Here is a 21,318-nt window from a genome sequence, read left to right as displayed (position 1 = left end):
TAGCTGTCATTAAAAATGTGGGATTGTTCTTGTATGTTAGTATTACCCATAACTTTTTAGTAGCCACTGTGAATCGATCTGGTGATCATCATGCTTTTCTGGCTGAAGCTAATTTTTTTAATTATTTTGTCATTAAGAAACAGCCATCTTTTTGTAGACGTTTCAATTTTAATTGAAACACCTTTGCCCTCAGTCCTTCCTTCATTCCTTTCCAATGCCAATGCCAATGCCCAGAAAATGCAGGTGTGCGATCGATAGATGCTTCTCTACTTTAGTGAAGAACCAAACACATCTGTATGTAGGCTATTATTATGATGAAATTGCCACTCCCTAAGGCGTTTTATAGCAAATGCCAGCTTGTTATTCATGAGATCAACCTGCTGCCCTGAAGGAGACAGTTCTTGTGTTTGCCCCATCAACTCATTTCACTGTTCAGAGCGACATCAAATTCTTTGTTTTGTATCACATAAAGGAAGATTTGAAGCAATATTCTATTTCCAGAGAATATAGCACCCTAACCAACTTCCTGTGGTTTAGTTTCATATCGCAATCTTAGATCAATGAATATCTTGCTGTGATCTAATGTAGTATGATGAGACACATTAATGGTCCAAGTATAGCATGACCTCTGTGGGTGGAAATTGCATTCCACCTTCACAAGAAATGATTATTCTCTCAAAGACTGTTTAAAGGTAGCAGGCAGGTAAAAATGGTTGGATGCTGTTCGAGTGTGAAGTTTATTTCCAGGCTATTAACAAGGTCTTAGTTTTGTTTTACATATTTTAGTTGCAATTCCAACTGTAAATCATGTAAGCTGGTAGCTCTGTTTTTTGTTTTTGTTTTTTTTTTTTAATTTAAATGATAGGAATTCCAGCATCTTCAGTTTATATATTTGAATTTTTATACTGTCAGGTTTTTTGTTAATTTTCTCATTATTCAGCAATGATTTGCTTTGATGCAGAAGGTGCACTAAAAGATACTTGCAACAGGACTGTTTATATTCTTGCAGTTACCACAACTAATAGCAGTTACCACAACTAATGGCTATTGAACTTTGTGTCACAAATCCCACCATTGCTCAAGCAAAGATGGGAAACATTCTCCAGCTGTCGCAATTGTTTAACTTGAAAAGGGCCTTCATTAAAAATATGTTCATACTTTTCCAAAAATACTTTTCAGCCTTCCTCAGTGCTCTATTCTACACTAATGATCAACTGAATTAGAGACAGATATTTTGTACTTTGCAGAACTATTGTATATCCTTGTAATGATGATGATGTGTCAGGACATGGATACCATGAGACACCAAAAGCTTTAGAGAGCCTAGTTGATATAGAACTACCCAACCATCACCACAATTTAAGGTTGGCTGGAGCTGTGTCCAAGAACTTAGGTCAGATGAACTGTGAAATCATACATGCACCTTCAATGCACCTTCATGTCCTCAAACCATTCTGTTGGGTTATGGGGTAGGACATTGTCTTTCTGCAGATATAACTCATTTGTGAGGTGTTCTAGGTAAAGAAGTGTATGCTCTTCATTTGACACTAGATTTCTGTATCACTCATCAGTGAGAAATGTTCATTGCTATGTCAGGGGCTTCATTTCATTTCATCCCATGTGAACATCTCTCACATGAGAATTTGTCCACCACCTGTCACACTGATGCTTTGTTGGCAAGCAGAATGCATTGCCTCAAGCAGTTTCTGGTGTTCTTATACTCTGCCATCAGCATGTCCTAGTGTGTACCATGAACCATCGTTCCAAGTGTCCTTGCCCCATGCTTCAAGCACCTAGTGGCAGTGTAGCTGCAGTCATGATAATTTTGTGCCCTGTAATGTGCTTGTGTGTCAGTGATTTGTTATGGCCCATCTATACTCTGTTTGAGTCCTTAATAGTCAGTAATTAGCCCTATTACTGAAATCTTTTTGTCCATGGGAGATGGGTCTGAAGCCAGTGGTTTCCTGAAACTAGCGTCTGAAAAGTCCAGTGACTAGGGGCCTCAGAAATGGGCGACCCACACTGTCACTGCAATCAAGTGCACTGATATGGTGTGTCATAACCATCCTGCACTCAACTGTCATGTCAGTGGTCAGTACAAGATTTAATGACATTCCATTTCGATGATACAATTTGTTATGGTGACAGAAATGCTCTCTATCCAACTTCTCACGAATGTATATCACTCTGCACCCAGGAGGTAGGTGAATTCTCTTGACAACTTAAAGCTAAGCTAACAAAATAATCATCATTATCAAGTGCAGGATCAAGTTTTAAAATTTCCTCATCTAATTCTTGATGAAATATTTACCACTGCACTTACTTGAGTGATGACAATCTCTTAAAGAATACTCTGTGGCTTCACAAATGCTTCAGCAGCACACAATATAATCTTTTGTAATAAACCCTATCAAAATTCTTGACACCTGCAACTACAAACAATAATCCTGCTGTCAGATGTTATTTGTCTGTATTAAATCAAATTCTTATCACCTTTATAGGGCAAGGGCAACTACTTACCTTTATTTTCGCTATGCATAATACACAGAAAAATTGTTTTGGCACCACAGGAAACTTCACTTCTTTTATCTGGTCTGATCCTGGTATTTTTGTCATTCACATAAAATTGTAATTAAATTAAATGTTTATTAATTCTGGCAGCATATTTGTAACTTCAAGGGCTCACTATTCCCATTCTGCTGTCAACAGTGTGCTAGAATCTACACTGATATCTCTTTACTCCACGATGTTTCCTTAACCAACACCACTGCATTTGAGCTCGCTATTATCATTTCTCATTTGAACTTTCATTTTGCAGGTCTCACCATCCTCCACAAGAGTTTTTTAAATATGTCCACAAACAGGGCAAAAAAGACATCAAGTCATTTTCTATTTTTCTACTTCCCTTTATTCATTTCAGTTATTGCAACTCAGCAAGTAGAGCCATAGTAGTTATGACTCTTATTGCTAAAATTTCTATCAGCAGTCACTTCTAGAACAACAAACATTACTTAGCTCAACAAAATCCTCTTATACAAAGTTTTGAGTGTGAAGGAAATTATACATAATTTTATTCCTTCAAGACGACCTCATTGTCAAGGTATTCCATACAAAGGCATTCTACCAGAACCTTCCTATGACAATATAAAATCAAAATAATCCAAAAAAAAGAAGAAAATTTATTCCAGATTTTCCACAGTTGAAGTATTGTAGCTGCATATCTGGAACCGAACATTTTTTATCTGCCATTTGCATCAGCTTAATAACACCATTCTAAATTTCATATGGTCCGCCCCTTGTGGTCTCGCGGTAGCGTTCTCGCTTCCCGAGCACGGGGTCCCGGGTTCGATTCCCGGCGGGGTCAGGAATTTTTCCTGTCTTGAGATGACTGGGTGTTGTTGTGTCGTCTTCATCATCATCATTCATTCCCATTACGGTCGGAGGAAGGCAACGGCAAACCACCTCCATTAGGACCTTGCCTAGTAAGGCGGTGCGGGTCTCCCGCATCGTTCCCCTACGCTCTGTAAAGAAGCATGGGATTTCATTTCCATTCCATTTCCAAATTTCCTATGATACATGCAGCCTGAACATTCTTTTGGTTCTGTATAATTACATTTAATTAACATTTTAAGCTTTAATCTGTGAACATAGCTCAGATTTACATGTGAATTAAAAATTACACAATTTAATTTTTTTCCCTAAATAGTAATGAGCTGGAGATGTTGCCAAACTGGATACCAGGCTGTAGCAAGCTGCGGGCTCTATTTGCAAGCCATAACAAACTGCACTCGTTGCCTGAGCATATGTTCTGCAGTGACCTCACAAGTCTACAGACACTGCAGCTAAGTTACAATCAACTGTCTTCACTGCCCAGTGTTATTGGACATCTCCAATTGCAGGAGCTCTTTCTTCAGAGCAACAGCATTGCTATGCTGCCTTCAAATTTCTTTATGGCCTTATCTAGGTAAAGTTTCAAATTATTTCATGTTTGTTTGCATGATGTATTTGAATGAAAAATATATGCATGTGTGTTATAGAGTTATGAAGCAATGATAATGCTCTAATGTGATCTGAATTGAGTTTGAATTCCTCTGTTTAGAAATATAAGTATATTTCTTGAAGTTTTTGCCAGATGTTAAAAATATTCATTCTAATGAAGGCTGAATTGTGTTTACCTTGTTTCATAACCACCCTCAACATAATCATTTTAAGTATTAACATCCATTTCACAACATTTTAGAATTTAGTGAAATGAGCTATTTAAGAATGAAAGAAATTCTCATTTAATGTTTAATTAAATGATACACATGCTCTATTATATTTCTGTAAGTGCCTGTGTAAACAAAATTTCTTCATGTTCCTCTCCACTCATGTTGTGTTCAGTTGTAACAAATTTTCACTTTACAGCTTTTCAGAGGGCAGCACAATTTCAAGTCTCCTATATACTTTATCAAAGGAAACTTTTTCTTGTACATATTAATTATGCTTTCTTCTTGCAGACTGAGGGTATTAAACATATCCAACAACAGGTTGTGTGAACTTCCATCTGCTCTAAAGCTTTCTGACAATCAAGTTTATGAGATGGAGAAACTTTATCTCACTGCTAACTGCCTTACTGACAATTCACTTGAAATTATTGCCAAGTTCATAAATTTACGAATACTTCATGCAGCTTACAATTGTCTGACCCGACTCCCTGAAAGGTAATGTTACATTTTAGATCAAGCATTTATATTGAAATTAGCTCATTGCTGCTGGAAAAAAAACTGTTGCTAAAGATTGCTGTTTTCTACTCTTTTTTAGCTGTATATCTGCGTGGAAAGACTTGGAAGAACTGATTCTCTCAGGCAATAAGTTGCAGTACCTGCCAGACAACATCACTCAGCTAGAACATTTAAGAGTTTTAAGAGTTCACTCTAATAGATTATATACAAGCCCCTGTTTTGCAAAGATGAGCTCATTGAAGGTATGTCACTGTACTCCAAGCATTTTATAACAAACATAAAACTTCAGCTTTTAAATGGAAATATTCCATAGGCATACTGGTTGAAGAAAATGGTGATTGTATATCTGCAGTTTATGAGCAGGTATACTGTCATTCACTTGACAGACAAAACAGTGAACAGTGACCAAATCACAGTAAAGAGAGAAGGAAAACTAAATAACCTAGCAATTAATTTTCTAAAACACTAAAGTTCCAGTTGCATTTATAAAAAGGTGGTGTGTGTATTCTGTCAGTGAATCTTTTTAGAGTATTGTTATCTGTTTTAGGTTTAGATTAATAACACACAGCTGTTCACTTTAATCTGGATGTATTATTGCTTCACTTTCAATAATGTTTAATAATGGTATATTTTTTACTTCCATACCTTGTATATGTACTTACTGTGCACAATTATGCTCTATGCCTTTTTTAATATAACTTTTTAGAGCAATAAGTTATGTTGGAAGTTAAGAAACTGATGCTAGTTCCCAGAGCAGAAAGCACCCAATATGATAGGTACCACTGGGATCTCACTTCATAATGTAACACAGTTTGGAGGCACTGAAGCTATGATATTTACTGCCATTCACTGGCAAGTGAAAGTGCACATAAACAAATTACATGTCATTCACATGGGCACTAAGTAAGTGACGTCACATTGGGATGAATCACATGCTAACTAATCTCAGTATCATTGTACCATTTGCTGTGTGGAGTGGCTGTGTGGTTTGAGGCACCATGTCATGGACTGTGCAGCCACTCTCACCAGAGGTTTGAGTCCTCCCTAGGGCACGGATGTGTGTGTTGTTCTTAGCATAAGTTAGTTTAAGTAGTATGTAAGTCTAGGGAACAATGACCTTAGCAGTTTGGTCCTTTAGGAATTCACACACATTTGAACATTGTACCATTTAAGGAATTGTACATTCACTAACATTTCTCACACTTTGATTTGCTATTTGTATTTGCAACAGATCACAACTTGTTGAACAATCATAAAATGTCACAAGTGAATGGCCAAACATCTCATAGAAGCAGGAAAAAGATCACTGAAGTGGAATAGGTGCCATATAAATGTGAAGGGAACACTTTCTTTGACTGTGCAATGACCTTGCAACAGAACAAGTAACATGTTTAGAGTAAAAACAATGGATGTTGTCATGGCATAAAAGGTCTGTACATTACAAAACTGTGGGCAATATGATGTTCTTTCTGTTCCTTGTTGTAAAGGACCAGTTATTGTGCTCTTTGGAAAAAATCTGCTCCCTCTGTGTGATACTCTAGAATCCTTCTACTGGTTTGTATTGCACCATAAAAAATTAGCAACTTTGTCATGATGGTGTCTTTGGCTGCTGTGCAATGTGCAGCCACAGATGAATCTGCACTGTAGAAACTATTCAAAAGTTGAATCTTCCTGGCAGATAAACACTGTGTGCTGGTCTGGGACTCAAACCACAGACCTTTGCCTATTTTGCAGGCAAGTGCTCTACCAACTTAGCTCTCCAAGGCTGATTTAAGGGTCTCACATCTTTACTTCTGCCAGTACCTCTTTTCCTACCTTCTAAACTTTATCAGGAGTTGTTCAATATTCTGATGTACAGTCTCTAATCACCAAATTGCATCTTGTAGCTTATCAGAAAACTTAAAGACTTCTCTGGGAATAGGTGGTATGCAAACTGCAATTGAGATATCCAGCAGCTAAAAGATTTATATGAGGAAAAAAGTTGTAATCAAATGAGATAGGTGCCTAATCAAAGTTCCCTCTTTTTCTCATATGATTATGTAAGCCAAGATCCTATTCACTTCATAAATATCTATTTTTTGTTAGTTTCAGGTCTTAGGAGATGGAAATTTCAAACCATTGAAAGAGAAATTTTAAAAAATGAAACTGGTGTATCAAAATGCTTTTTCTGCCTACTGTGCTCCATTATGGTACCTACTACAGACTAACATTTTTATACATTCAGTCTGAATGCCATCAGTCATTGCTGTATATCATAATGTAATAAATCAAAGCACTCCTGTGTCCTCCTAAGCTACCTTAATAGTGTTATTCCTATCAAGTCATTCATCAATTGTACACCGTACCTGCTAGCGTCAACAAGACTCTTTAGGGTGTGCGGCCAGTTAAAGTAGACGCAAAGTGAAACAGCTGTTAAAAACTACATTAATAAAGGAACACACAAAGTGAAACAGCTGTTAAAAATTACATTATTAATCAGCTATTGCTAAACTCTAGCCATGCTAGGTGGTTAAAATGCCAAGAGATTTTGACCAAGTGCTTCTTGCCCATTGTCAAAGTAGAATTATTGCTGATAGACTGCTGGTACACCCTTACATACTCTGTCTGCCAGCTGTGATGTCACTGGTGCCCACAGTATCGTCATATATGAGTGTAGGTTTCCTCAACATTTGGTGGGCCCACTTCATCTTTGTTATCACTGGATCATGTCATACTGAACTTTAAGCTACCATCTCTGTTATGGGTGTTGACTGTGATTTTTATGTGACTGTTTTCTTTAATTACACAGTCCCAAAGCAACAACTGATGCATAGTCAAACTAGGTCACTGATTTCTTTCCTGGGCATGCTTAGCTCCTGCCAGTCTTTTTGGAGTTGAGGATTAATAGAACTTTTAGTGCTCCTTTCTGCACTGGTTCACATTGTGCACCATGAGTCTGGCATAAGACTGCCTTCACTCACAGGGTATTTTGAAAACATCAGGCATTCTGAGACATATCTCATCTTTTACTGGTCTCATTAGATGACTTACCTAACACAGAGCCACAGAATGGCAGAAACATGACAGAACAAACAATGCACACTATGGAACAATGCAAAGAAGCAGCATGACAGATGGTATTACCCACTACCCTGAAAAATTTTCTGTGGCTGAGCTTGCTCTGAAATAGAGTCACCAGGTCAAGTGTGATGACACCCTTAACATGGCTTGCACTAATGGCTTTTGGGACTGTGCAACTACAGGAGCTCTTCAAATAGAAATCACAGAAATCACCCTTAATAGAGATGATGGCCCACAGCATGGGATCCAGCAGATGTGAGGTTGAAGCAAGAATAATGAACACAGAGACAATGTATTTCCGTAGTTGGTGATACTGTGGGAAATGTTGATACCACAACCAGCAGCTGAAGTATGTAAGGAGTACCAAAAGCCCACCAATGGTTATCCCATTGGACAATAGCAAGAAATACTTGAGCAAAAGCTTATGGCATCAATGAACACCAATGGAAGCCTGAGAATATTTTATTGAACTTACCATTAAAAGGCTCTGCATTCTTAAATTATTTACGCAACCTGAGTTGCTATTTATCTCTTACTGCTGTGATCACATTGATAGAGAAGAATGGTTCTCTCATTGTTGTAAGAATGAAGGGCTGTTTGCAATAGGCATTACCCATTGCCATACAGCAAACAGAATCTTCAATCTTTTTTAACATAGATAAGTAGGTAATTGGTAGAAATGGCCAGAAAGGTATCTTTTGAATTTATAAGCTATCTCAGTTTTGTGTCATATGTAAACTAGGAGCTTGCTGAACACTTTTGCATCACAGAAAACCCTACTCTGAACCATAGAGAAGAAGATGAAGTCCGCATGGAAATTACTTTTTCTGTAGCGCTACTTATTGTGGTGATCTAAATCACAGTTCAGCTGGAACTGATTTTTGTGATAAGAAACTAATTCCTCTTAAGGAGTAAATACACTAGAAAGTCAGTATGCTAATTCAAAGATCTGTGAAGAGACTTCTGAAAGATGTTTGGCTATCCTATCTACTTTGCACAGGATTCTTAATGCTCACTTTTGTTGAATCTTTAGTCCATTGTCCCACAATCCTATTCATAAGAGAGTAGAGAATGTACATGTCCCTTGTTAATTTAGTCACCCCAATGATAGATACTTTTAAGTTCAAATTATGCTTCTTGATTAGTTTATCTATGTGTCAACTCTATTCTAGGTTTTGATATCACTGGAGCCCATCAGATTTTACCCACACTTTTTAATTTAGTGTGTCACCATAACATCTATTTCTAATACCAGCAGATCATTGCAATGTGTTTAAAACTGCACACTAAAAGTCTTTGTGAGATTTATGCTTAACTTGTTGACTGTGAAGCAGGTGTAGTCCTGGTTGCCTGAGTTTAGACTCTTGAATAGTAAGGGCATTTAAGTAATGTAGGAATAGAAATGGACCCAATGCTGAATTTCATGGGCTAATACTTTTTATGCCCCCCTCTCCCTCAGAGTTTAATTTTCTCCCTCAGGCACAGACTGTCAATATAACTCTTCACTTTCTGTGAGGATATTAAGATTCCATCAATGGGGTGCCATCAGTGTCATAACATTTTAGTTTTTCAAGTAGAATTTAGTGGTCACCACTATCACAACTTGAACAAGGTCACAAAATATGGCAATAGGATAAATTTTATTGTTTGGCTCTGACAAGACTTGATCTGTAACAGAGACAGGTAACGCGATATGCTGTGAAAAATCAGTCAGTAGTATACTATAATATCTGAAGACATTGGGAGGACTGAAATGTACCTGTAATTAGAGGTCATTTGCTTATTTTCATTTTTATAGATGCATGTAGCTACTGCCCACATGGGTCTCATATAGCCCAAAAGTGGTCCTATCGAGATATGATCTGATTTTAATACTCCGGTGGACTCACTGTCATGATCAAAAGGACTGTCAATTTTTAGTGACGTAATGATTTCTGTAGCTTCCAGTGGGGTTGTATTTTTTAAAATCCTTTTTATGAGTGTTATAAACAGTGACTGATGAAGTAAATATAATGCTCTGTATTTGGAAGTTTATTAGTAGATGTGAAAAAGTAATCATTGAAACCAGTTGACAATGATTTCAGTACCAGCACATCATCATTTCCGCCACATTTATTATCTGGATACTGAAATGAACACTTTCTCCTTCAGTGAAGAGTTGTGTCAGAATACTATACCATAAAACATCAGTGAGTGAAAATAGGAAAATCAGACAACTTTTTTACGTGTACATCTCACAGTTTCTGATACTGTACATAACATAAAAACCATTGAGTGCAGGTATGCAAAAGGATATATAATATGTGAATTCCCATTCAGGTTCTTTACATCCAAGAATTTTGCTGCCACCTAGACTAGCAGCTACCCATCACTCCAGGAACCAGCCACAAAACACTGCCTCAAGCTTCATATCTCTCTTGAATCATCGGTATTGTCCACATGACTTACATTCAGCCACAGTCATAAATTTAACCATGCAGTATTAGTTAAATACCTACAGTCCTTACTTTGCTACATCTAATTGAAGTGTCATTTCATTAACAAATCGCAAAATCTTTTGATCAGCACATCTAATGCCTTGAATAATTTGATCTATGATCCCTGTTTTATTCACCACCCTTCCCAAAAAAGCACTCTTTATGAGCATTCCATAAGTTCTTTTATGTCCAGCATTGCTTCACCATCCTTTCTCAGGTTATGATATTAATATACCCACAGTTCTGCCCCAGTCTCTCCATTTCCTCAAAACAAATAAATATTCAAAACAGCTGAAATGCAAACACATATTAGGTACATGTGTACCAACAAGATAAAAAAAGAAAAAAAAAAGAAAATTGGATGTTTAAAGCTGGCATAATCAAAAAATTCCACTACTTTTTTATTACACTAACTATATCTTACAGATAGATTTTATATAAGTAGTCTGCATGAGGAAGAAGTCATTGGTTTGGCATCAGGTGGGTGGTGACTGAGGTAATGTCTTATTAATGCATGCAAAACAAGCACTCCCACCTTCTAGCTTCTTCCATAGGTTCACAAACACCCAGTCGCACCAGCCATGCCATGGTTGTTAGCTACAGAGTATCCATTAAACATGGTGAACCAATATCTGCAATGTGTTTATCAAATACTTCTTTCCTTTGTTAATAATGTCCATAATTTCCTGGATCATCAGAAATCTGTGCTTGCCCCACTTCCAGCACACACCTTGCAAACCACCATTGTAGTCACCTTCTATTACATCAACACTTCTCCACATGCATGGTCTGTCTGCTACTGAACATTATCTTAGTCGGCACCCAGCTGATGCCAAACCAATGACTTCTTCTTCATGCAGACTACTTACGTAAAATCTATCTGTAAGATATAGTTAGTGCAATCAAAAAGTAGTGGAATTTTTTGATTTTGTCAGCTTCAAACATCGAATTTTCTTTTTGTTTTTTTCTTTATCTTGTTGGTACACACGTTCCTGATATATGTTTGCATTTCAGCTGTTTTGAATATTTATTTTATTATTGAGAGTCAAAAAAGGTTATACATGTTTTTTGAGTGCCTGGTATACTTTACTTTTGAAAAAGATTGTTCAAAAAGTTTGCATTAAATTTTGCTTGAAATGTGGAATAAAATGCAGCTGTGGCCTCTGGCAAAACTACTATGAATAAGACAAGAGTTTACAACCAGTATAAACATTTCAAAGAGGGTCAATAGGATGTTGAAGATGACAGCTACCCGGGATGCCCCAGCAAATCAATAATTGATGACAAGGTGGAAGGAGTATAAAAAATGGTCCTGGAAAATCACCAGACACCATCAGAGAGGTTAGTGATAATGCCACAATATCGTTTGGCTCATGCCAAAAAAAAAATTTTTTTTCAGATTTTCTTGGGAAAGAAATGTGTAGCAGCAATTCTGAATTTCGACCAAAAACGATGTCATTTAGCATTGCTCAGTAATTGCTGAATGAACTTGACAGTGATGCAGGACTTCTAAATAAGGTTATAATAGGTGACAAAACATGGGTATACAGGTATGACATCAAAAACAAGGCCTAGTCATTCAAATGGAAACTGCCTGAAGAGCCAACACTAAAACAAAATTTGACAAATTTGATCACATGTGAAGGTACTTCTCATTACTGTCTTCAATTACAGTGGATAGTGCAACATGAGTTCCTGCCTTATGATTATATGATCTGTATGGGATACAACCTGGAAGGTCTGCACCATCTGCATGAAGCAGTCTGAAGGAAATGACGAGAACTGTGACAAAACCACTTGTGGAAATTGCATTGCGATAATGCTGCTGCTCACACCTCAATGCTTGTTCATGATTTTTTGGCAAAAAACAAAATCACTGTATTGGCTGGACATGTCTCCTTGCAACCTGTTTCTGTCCCCAAGGTTGAAGAGAACCATTAAAGGATGTCGTTTTTCCATCATTGATGAGATAAAAACATAATTGCTGAAGGAGCAGAACACTATACTAAAAAGTGAATTCCAGAAGTGCTTCCAAGATTGGAAAAAGTGCTGACACAAGCATCTTACATATGATGGGGATTGTATTGGAGGAAACAAAAGTTTATATTGATGAATAAAAAAAAAGATTCTTCAAGAAAACCAGAAAGTCCCATTACTTTTTGATCACACCTCATATATACAGGGTGGAGAAAAATTCTGTCATGAAATTTTAACCCTGGATAGCTGATGCCAGTAGGAACCAAAATACTATTGTTGTGTAGTTCGACAACACACAATTTTTAAACTATATAAACTTGGCACCACGCGCTCCGATTGGCCACGAGATTGCCTTGGTGCCGGATGCTCTGGGCAACGCATGACCAGGAATGCTTTGCCTGCCAGAGATCGCAATGTATCCCAGGCAGCCTGCATGCTCTGTGGTAGTGCACCATCCTTCCATTCTGGGGGCAAATCTGCCACGGTCCCAACACATCCATTGTAGTTTCATGATAAGATGTACCGGGAACAAACATGTCAACAGCTGCTAGTATGCACACAGGAAGTCTTTTACAAATTGTGTTGGCCATGAAAAGGGATTTTTTGTGGCTAGGACATTGTTTACTTAAAGCAGGTTCTTGAACTGATGACCCTCTGATGTTACACAAGCTTGCTAACACCGAATGGTGTTTTGCCAAACTCTTTCAAAGATTCCTGGCATTGCCCTGATGTGATTGGCGACATGTTGAATGCGATCCACTAATTCCTCCTCGTTTCTAGGTGGTTCACATCCATATGGGTGAACTAGAGCCATGAAGAATCCCCACAGGAAAAAGTCCGGTGGCGTGAGGTCTGGTGATCATAGGAGCCATGTCCTATGAGCACCTCTGCCAATTACCCAGCCGTCAAAGCGTTCATTTAAATAGCCATGCACAGCACAACTTATATGTGGGCACCCCATCATATTGTTGCCCCAGTAAGTTGAGGCATAGATGGACCAGACCAATCAGATGGTCACCCACAATGCCTGCTGAAATGTTGAGCGAAAATCGTTCCTGGTGTCCATGGATATACATGATGTGAGGATTTCCCCTTGCCCAGTGATAAATGTTTTGAGTGTTGTAAAGACCATCCCGATGGAAGGAGCAATTGTTGGTAAACAACACAATGGCAGGGAAGTTGTGATCTTGTGCAACATGTTGAAGAAACCACCGGCAAACCCCTAGCCTGTGTTCATAGTCCACCAAAGGATTTAGGTCTTGGACAGGGTGGAAACAAAATGGATGCTGGCCATCATCCCTTAAAGCCTCCCAGACAAACCAATGAGTGACCCCCTTGTTGTATCCAACCGCTCGAGTACTTGTCATAGGTGCTTCCTCGAAGCACTCAAGAACAGTCTCTTCAAATACAGCATCCCGCCATCTTCGAGGTCTTCCAGCATCACCATGAGCCTGTTTCGCCTCTTTCACCAAGTCACCGGTGAATTGCTGTAAACATTTGTGGGTGTGGGTGGTGTCTTGATGGGTATCATTCCTCATACAACCATAGAGCTTCATGCACATCACCGTCGGATAGTCCATAAACAAAAACCATATCTCGTTGTTCTTCAAATTAATACTGTGCTGCCATGCTTACTATATGACTAAATTGCAAGTGACATGTGTGTGCTCTGAAGCGAAGCTTATGTGTGAATGCCTCTGAAGTCGGGTGGAGACAAATAGCAAGACCTATCTGACTCATGTGCCTATCATGTTAGGGTAGTGATAGGGTGAGGAACGTTTGTATGTGTGAACTGACAACCATAGTGCTGCCCGACAACTGACGAACAGCAACAGGGCAATCCCATGGCCAATTGGAGTGCATGGCGCCAAGTTTCCATAGTTTAAAAATGGTGCATTGTCAACCTACACAACATTAGTAATTTTGGTTCCTACTGGCATCAGCTGTCCAGGGTCAAAATTTCATGACACAATTTTTCTCCACCATGTATAGGATTTCATCACATTGAATCATGTCATCAACCATCACGTCACAGTATGGCTTGTAACATATCAAATACAATCTTTTTTTCTATGTCACCATCTGCATAACTTGTAGAAAGATGATTCTGAAGACCAGTAAATAAATAAATCCTGCTCACCTCAATCAGCTTCATACTGACCAACAATTATTCCACATCCAAAGGGCAAGAATGCAATATATCTGAGGTATGCACGGAAACCTGGCTCTCTCTGTGTGTAGGTCATTCCACAGATCACTTGTAAAGAACTTGACTGGAATCCATAGACGTTCAGTCCTTTAAACATGTGAATGAGATACAGTGATAATATTTTTACCATATGGACCCACAGTATTTTCATAATATAATTATTTGTTCAGAGCTGTACAGCATACAATGTGCTTTCCTCAGGTTTTGGATTTGGCACACAATCAACTTGACAGAATAAATCTAGCAACACTAGTCCCAAACCAGCTGCAGTTTTTGGATCTCTCGTGTAATTCCAGGCTTTACGTAGATCCACGTCAGTTTCAAGTGTACAGGTATGATCTCTTCCATCAATAACAAAATTAAAAATGATTTACAATAAAGTAATGCTCTTTGTATTATATAATTCTCATTAAAAGAGCAAGTAGCACTACTGTTTATTACTAAAACTGTATATTTAAAATAGCAACAAATATTAATTTATAAATTAACACTGTTGGTTTCTCATATATTGCATTATGTTCTACAGAAAAAAGATTTCAAGTATTACATATTTTTATTTTATTTAGTCAAATGAAATATTTAAATTCAAACTAGGTTTTATACCTTTTTAGGACTCAGAGGCCAATGAGTCTTGTTGATGTATCTGGACACAACAGAACTAGTCTTCCCTCCACTCCCTATAATGAAGGGAATGGAGAACTTGATCCTCCATGGAAAATAGGTTTCTCTGAAGCAGCAGGGAGTCGAGAAAGGTAACATCATTCAATTTTAAATTATTTAAATTCCTGGGTTTTTCCAAAGGTGAAAGTAATTTTTTGAATCCTGGGTCATATTCTCTTTACATTTAATTTCCATTACATGACATCCATACCAGTTTTGTATTTCCTGTACTCAAATACTTTGCTAAGGATTTTACTCATTAGAGACAATACTTCCACCAGTAAAGCTTAATATAAATAAGAAAGACGTGATATCAGTTACTGGTATGCATAATATTATTATTCTCTCACTTAGGCATCTCCTCTTTTCTGAATATCTCTTTCACAACTACATATCCCACAGTAGAGTGCTAATTATCAGCCCTGTTCTTGTCTACCTTTAATAAATATCTATTTTCTTAATTTTCCATTGGTGTTTTCAAAAGTTAAAATTAAATAAGATGATTACTTATTTTAGTATCAGTATAGGTATGACAACACCGTGGAACCATCACTGTTGGCACAAATGCAACTATGCTGTCTAACATATGCTCAACTACAAGCCAGAGAGCTGAAGCCCAGATGAGGTACTGAATCTCAACATGTAAGTTAATCCACAGGGGAGCAGAGAGCCCTAACACCATGTAGAGAATGAGCACAAAGGAAAACACAACATGGAACCACCATGACCAACCAACAATGAGGCACAGCCATGGCTGTGGGTATTGAAATCACAATTAGAACTTCCCAGCCAGGCCTATTGCCAGCAGCATATAAACACCTGGGTCACTGCATCTGTCCATGCCATTCTCTGTACACACCCTCCATGACAGCATTCTGTATTATTCTGCTGTGATACCCATGCCAGCTACTTTGCATTCATCTCAGTGTCCACTGGCAAGGATACTAGATTTCTCCTCCCTGAATAGGCCACATAGGGCTGAAAATGACCCAGTTTGTGCTGTAATCACTGTTGCAATTCCAGAGAGAGCATGAGATCCTCCAGCAATGAATTCAACCACCGAAGAAGACAATGCTGACACAGCTTGCTTCACCTGAAGCACGGCAGACTAGGGAGTTTGCGGTAATGCTTGGCCCACTGACATGGGCAAGGGTGAGTACTTGGCAACTGGTGAGCAGGAAAAAGAGGGTACTTATTTAAATTCCATGAGTTCCACTGTGTAAGGCACAGGAGCTAGCCCTGCTGGCACCCTATCCATGATTGAAGGTAGGATGCCAAAGAATACACTGGAGGCAGCAGTGGGGGAGCATACTATGCATTTGGGAGCCATCCACCTGAACATCATCAGAAACCAACCCTGTCACCCAGCTGGCTTGGAGATGGTGGTATCATAGGTCTCCCCCCCCCCCCCCCCTTCCTCCCTCTGGGTCCAGGGGTTAGAATAGGCCCACGGTATTCTGGCCTGTCATAAGAGGCAACTAAAAGGAGTCTCACACTTTTCAGCCCTATAAGTTCAGGTCCCATTTTATGGTTTGGCATGCCACTTTCCAAATTCTACAGAAGTGCAGGCCATACGGGGAAGGACACCTTATGTAGTGCATGAGTTATCCATAGTGCCCTAGGATTTGATCTCCTGAATCTCTTTTCATCATGGCTTTGCATCTCCACCTGAATTCAACTAGTTAGGCAAGGACACTCTCAGGGGTATGCCATCTTCTTCCATTGTTTCTTGTCCTCTTTCGCCCCCATGACAGTACTGAATTTCTCTGTGCCCAATATTCAGCATGGTAGCCAGTCAGTTGTGGTGGGGTTGTCATGTACCCATATGGTGGTAGCCCTCTGACAACATGGGGATTGCATTCTGATGCCTGAGCTGTAAACTTCCACATATGCCAAGGAGTAGATGCCCGTCTTCATGGGGCATCCAGACTACCATCAACGGCCATCATGCCAGGTGGCCTTTGCTGTGGCTGGGTGGTGCACGTGGGGAGAGCCCCTGATCAGAGTGGATGGCATCAGGGTGGATGACCCACAGTGAAGCGGATGAAGTTATCTCTTTTGTTGATCGAATGGCACCAGCAGTCCCTAAGAAGGGCAAGATGGAATACAATGCTGACAGGTATGAGCCTAAATTGTTTCCCTCCCATGCTACACCTTGGGAAGATCATAGGGCTACAGAAAGAAGAGAGCCATATTTGCCTCAATATTTAGTCTGTAGCAGAATGGATGGAGACCACAGCCTTGTTTCAGACAGCATCCCCAGCCCAATCCTGGCCGTTACTCACTTGTGACCAGCTGGGTGATATTTCTGTTTCTGTCACTCCCCATAAAAGCCTCAACATTGTCGAGGGGATTATTTTCCATTGTGACCTCCTCTTGCAGTCTGACGATGAGCTCCACGCCAATTTAGAATGGTGGGATGTTCATTTCATCCAGCGCATTTACAGGGGACCCAAAGACAACATGGTTGCTACAAGTGCCTTCATCTTGGCCTTTGAGGGTGATTCATTGCCTGAAAAGGTCAAGGTGATGGCCTACCACTGTGACATTAAACCATACATCAAGTGCTGGAAATTCAGGCACATGTCTTCCTCCTGCACTTCCAGCACCACATGTCGAAACTGCAGATGTCCACTGCATCCAGATACTTCATGTGCACCTCCTCCCACTTGTATCAACTGTGGTGAGCACCACTCACCCTGCTTGCCAGACTGCACAGTACTCCAAAAGGAGCAGAAAATCATGGAGTACAAGACACTGGACCGGTTCACTTACCAAGAGGCTAAACGTAAATTTGAACGATTACACCCCTTTCGGTTGACATCCACATACGCTGCAGCTATTTCAACATCGCCAAGTGCCAGTAGTACCACACTCTGTGCCACGAACAGTGGCACCAGAATACATCTGCCCCTTGGTTGTAGGGGGCAAATCTTCCATTGCTCAAATCTTCCATTGCTCCCAAAGCACCTACTTTTGGAGCAAGCACCCCCCCCCCCCCCCCACAAACACAGGGGAAATTTGTTCCCTCCTCCCCTCCCCTGGAGAAGCAACAGCCTCCTCTGGCTCCAAGGTCCCCACTAACGCCACAGCAGACACTCACCAGTGGCTAAAGGAGCCAAAAGCTGCTGGACGAAGAGCTTCATGGTCTTCCTCTGTGCCTGAAGCTACTTGTCCTCCCAGCAAGCCCCTAAAGAGAAGCGAAAGGGCAAGTAAACCAAGAAGAAGTCTGCTAAGAAACAGGACCCTCCAGTGGCCCCAACACAACCACTCCCTACCAGTTCTGCATTTGAGGTTGAGGTGGAGATCGTAGCGTCCCATAAGGACCTGGACCTCACTGATGCCTCATCCACTATAGGAACGGATATAAATACTCAATCCGTGGCAGCAGGTAACCCTGAGGTGTAACCTGCCTCCTTGTGCACTTCACACCTTCCTCCAGTGGAATTGCTGCTGCTTTTTCCACCATCTGGCTGAGCTACCGCAGCTGTTAAGCTTTACACCTGCTTTCCGCATTGCCCTCCAGGAAACCTGGTTCCCAGCAGTGTGGTCCCCTGCCCTCCATGGCTATACGGGATGTTACAAGAACCACATGGAATATAATAGAATGTCAGGAGGAGTTTGCGTCTCTGTCCTGAACTTAGTATGTAGTGATCCTGTGCCCCTCTTGAAGCTCCTCTTGAAGCTCTGGCTGCGAGGATAAGGACAACAGAGGAAATAACCATCTGCAATGTATATCTTGCTCCAGATGGTGCTGTATCCTGAATGTATTGGCTGCACTGATTCATCAGCTCCATAAACTTGTTCCACTTTTGGGACATTTTAACGCCCATAATCCCTTGTGGGGTGACACCATGCTTACTGGCCGAAGCAGAGAGGTCAAGGATTTACTGTTTCAACTTGACCTCTGCCTCTTAAATACTGGGGGCCCCCATACATTTCAGTGTGGCTCAAGGTACTTACTTGGCCACTGATTTATCGCATTGCATCCCAGCACTTCTTCCATCTGCCCACTGGAGAGCCCACGATGACTTGTGTGGTAGTGACCACTTTCCCATCTTCCTGTCGCTCCCCCGGCATCATGCCCATGGACACCAACCCAGATGAGCTTTAAACAAGGCAGACTGGGAAGCTTTCACCTCTGCTGTCACCGTTGAATCTCCACCATATGGTAACATTCGATGCGGTGGTTGAGCAAGTCACCAGGATGATCGTTTCTGTGATGGAAAACGTGATCCCTGTTCCTTAGGGTGCCCCCGGCAAAAGACAGTACCTTGATGGTCGCCAGAACTTGCTGAGGCCATTAAAGAGTGTAGGCGGCCTCTACAGTGACATAAGCGGCACCCTTCCCTGGAGCACCTAACTAATAGCTTTTAAACGACTCCGTGCCCACATTCGCCAGCTTATAAAAAGACGGAAACAGGAGTGTTGGGAGAGGTACCCCTTGACCATTGGGTGCCATACATCATCCTCCCAAGTCTGGACTACAAGCGACATCACCTTGTCATCTTCAACCAGATCTGGTGCGATGGCGTCTTTCCATCGCAATGGTGGGAGAGTACCATCATTCTAGTGCTCAAACCTGGTAAAAATCCGCTTGATGTGGATAGCTATTGGCCCATCAGCCTTACCAATGTTCTTTGTAAGCTGTTAGAATGCATGATAAATCGGTGGTTGTGTTGGCACCTGGAGTGATGGCGCCTACTGGCTCCATGCCAGGACAGTTTCTACCAGGGTTGCTCTATCGCTGATAATCTTGTGTCCCTTGAGTCTGCCATCTGAACAGCCTTTTCCATGTGCCAACACCTGATTGCCGTCTTTTTTGATTTATGGAAAGCTTATGGCACAACCTGACGACATCATATACGTGCCATTTTATATGAGTGGGGTCTCCGGGGCCCGCTCCCAATTTTTATCCAACACTTCCTGTTGCTCCATACTTTCCATGGCCTAGTTGGTGCCTCTCATAGCTTCCCTGTGTCCAGGACAATGGAGTCCTGCAGGGCTCTGTATTGAGTGTCTATTTTAGTGGCCATTAACAGTCTAGCAGCTGCTGTCAGGCCGTCGGTCTCACCTTCTCTGTATGCAGACGACTTCTGCATTTCGTACTGCTCCTCCAGTACTGGCGTTGCTAAGCGTCACCTACAGGGAGCCTTCCCACAAGGCACATTCATGGGCTTTAGCCCACAGCTTCCAGTTTTCAGCCACGGACTCTGTGTCATGCATTTCTGTCGGCATTTTACCATTCATCCGGAACCAGAACTTTACCTTAATGACAATCCACTCACAGTAGTGGAGACATATCAGTTTTTAGGACTGGTTTTTGACGCTCGATTGACTTGGCTTCCTCATCTTCGTCAGCTTAAGCGGAAGTGTTGGCAGCACCTCAATGCCCTCCACTGCCTGAGCAGCACCAACTGGGGTGCAGACTGTTCTACGCTGCTGCAGTTCTACAAAGCCCTTGTTCAATTGCACCTTGACTATGAGAGTGTGATTTATGGTTTAGCGATGTCCTCAGCATTGTGTTTATTTGACCCAGTGCACCACTGCGGAGTTTGACTTGTGACAGGAGCTTTTAGGTCGAGTCTGGTGATCAGCAAACTGGTGGAGGCTGGAGTCCCTCCATTGCAGATCAGACATGCACAACTGCTCACTAGTTATGTTGCACACATTCGTAGCTCTCCTGAGCATCCAAATTACTGTCTCCTTTTCCCAACCACGGTACTTCATCTCCTGCCTCGGCGACCCGGGTCAGGGCTTACAATTGCAGTTCACATCCAATCCCTTCTGTCTGAACTGGAGTCCTTCCCTTTACCACCTCTACTCGAGGTCCATTCACATACACCTCCATGGTGTAAACCCAAGCCGAAGCTTTGTCTGGAGCTTTCACAAGGCCCCAAGGACTCAGTTAACCTGTGGTTTTCTGCTGTCACTTCCTCTTGAATTTTGGCATGTCCCGGGGCTTGAAGCGGTTTACATCAACAGCTCGATGGCGTATGGTCACTTGGCTTTGCCTGTGTTCACAGAGTGCATACTCAACAGCACTCCTTGCCAGATGGTTGCAGTGTTTTCACTGCAGAGCTGGCAGCCATATCTCGTGCTCTTGAGCACATCCACTTGCGCCCAGTCATTTCTCCTCTGTACTGAACCCTTGAGCAGCCTACAAACTATCGACCAGTGCTACCCTCGCCATCCTTGGGTAGTGACCATC

General features: G+C 40.9%; 1 protein-coding gene across 1 annotated transcript in view; it reads left to right on the top strand.

The window, feature by feature from the left end:
- LOC124775756 (protein phosphatase PHLPP-like protein) overlaps positions 1–21,318 on the top strand; it is a 241,492-nt gene that overhangs the window by 183,154 nt on the left and 37,020 nt on the right. The window contains exons 7-11 of the mRNA XM_047250585.1: positions 3,707–3,964; positions 4,500–4,703; positions 4,804–4,966; positions 14,649–14,779; positions 15,059–15,199. Coding sequence (XP_047106541.1) covers positions 3,707–3,964; positions 4,500–4,703; positions 4,804–4,966; positions 14,649–14,779; positions 15,059–15,199 — 897 coding nt within the window. The remainder of the gene's footprint in view (positions 1–3,706; positions 3,965–4,499; positions 4,704–4,803; positions 4,967–14,648; positions 14,780–15,058; positions 15,200–21,318) is intronic.

The sequence above is a fragment of the Schistocerca piceifrons genome, chromosome 2 (genome assembly GCF_021461385.2).
Source record: "Schistocerca piceifrons isolate TAMUIC-IGC-003096 chromosome 2, iqSchPice1.1, whole genome shotgun sequence".
Classification (NCBI taxonomy): Eukaryota; Metazoa; Arthropoda; class Insecta; order Orthoptera; family Acrididae; genus Schistocerca; species Schistocerca piceifrons.
Note: the sequence above shows the minus strand (reverse complement) of the source record. Positions and strands in the feature narration are given on the sequence as shown.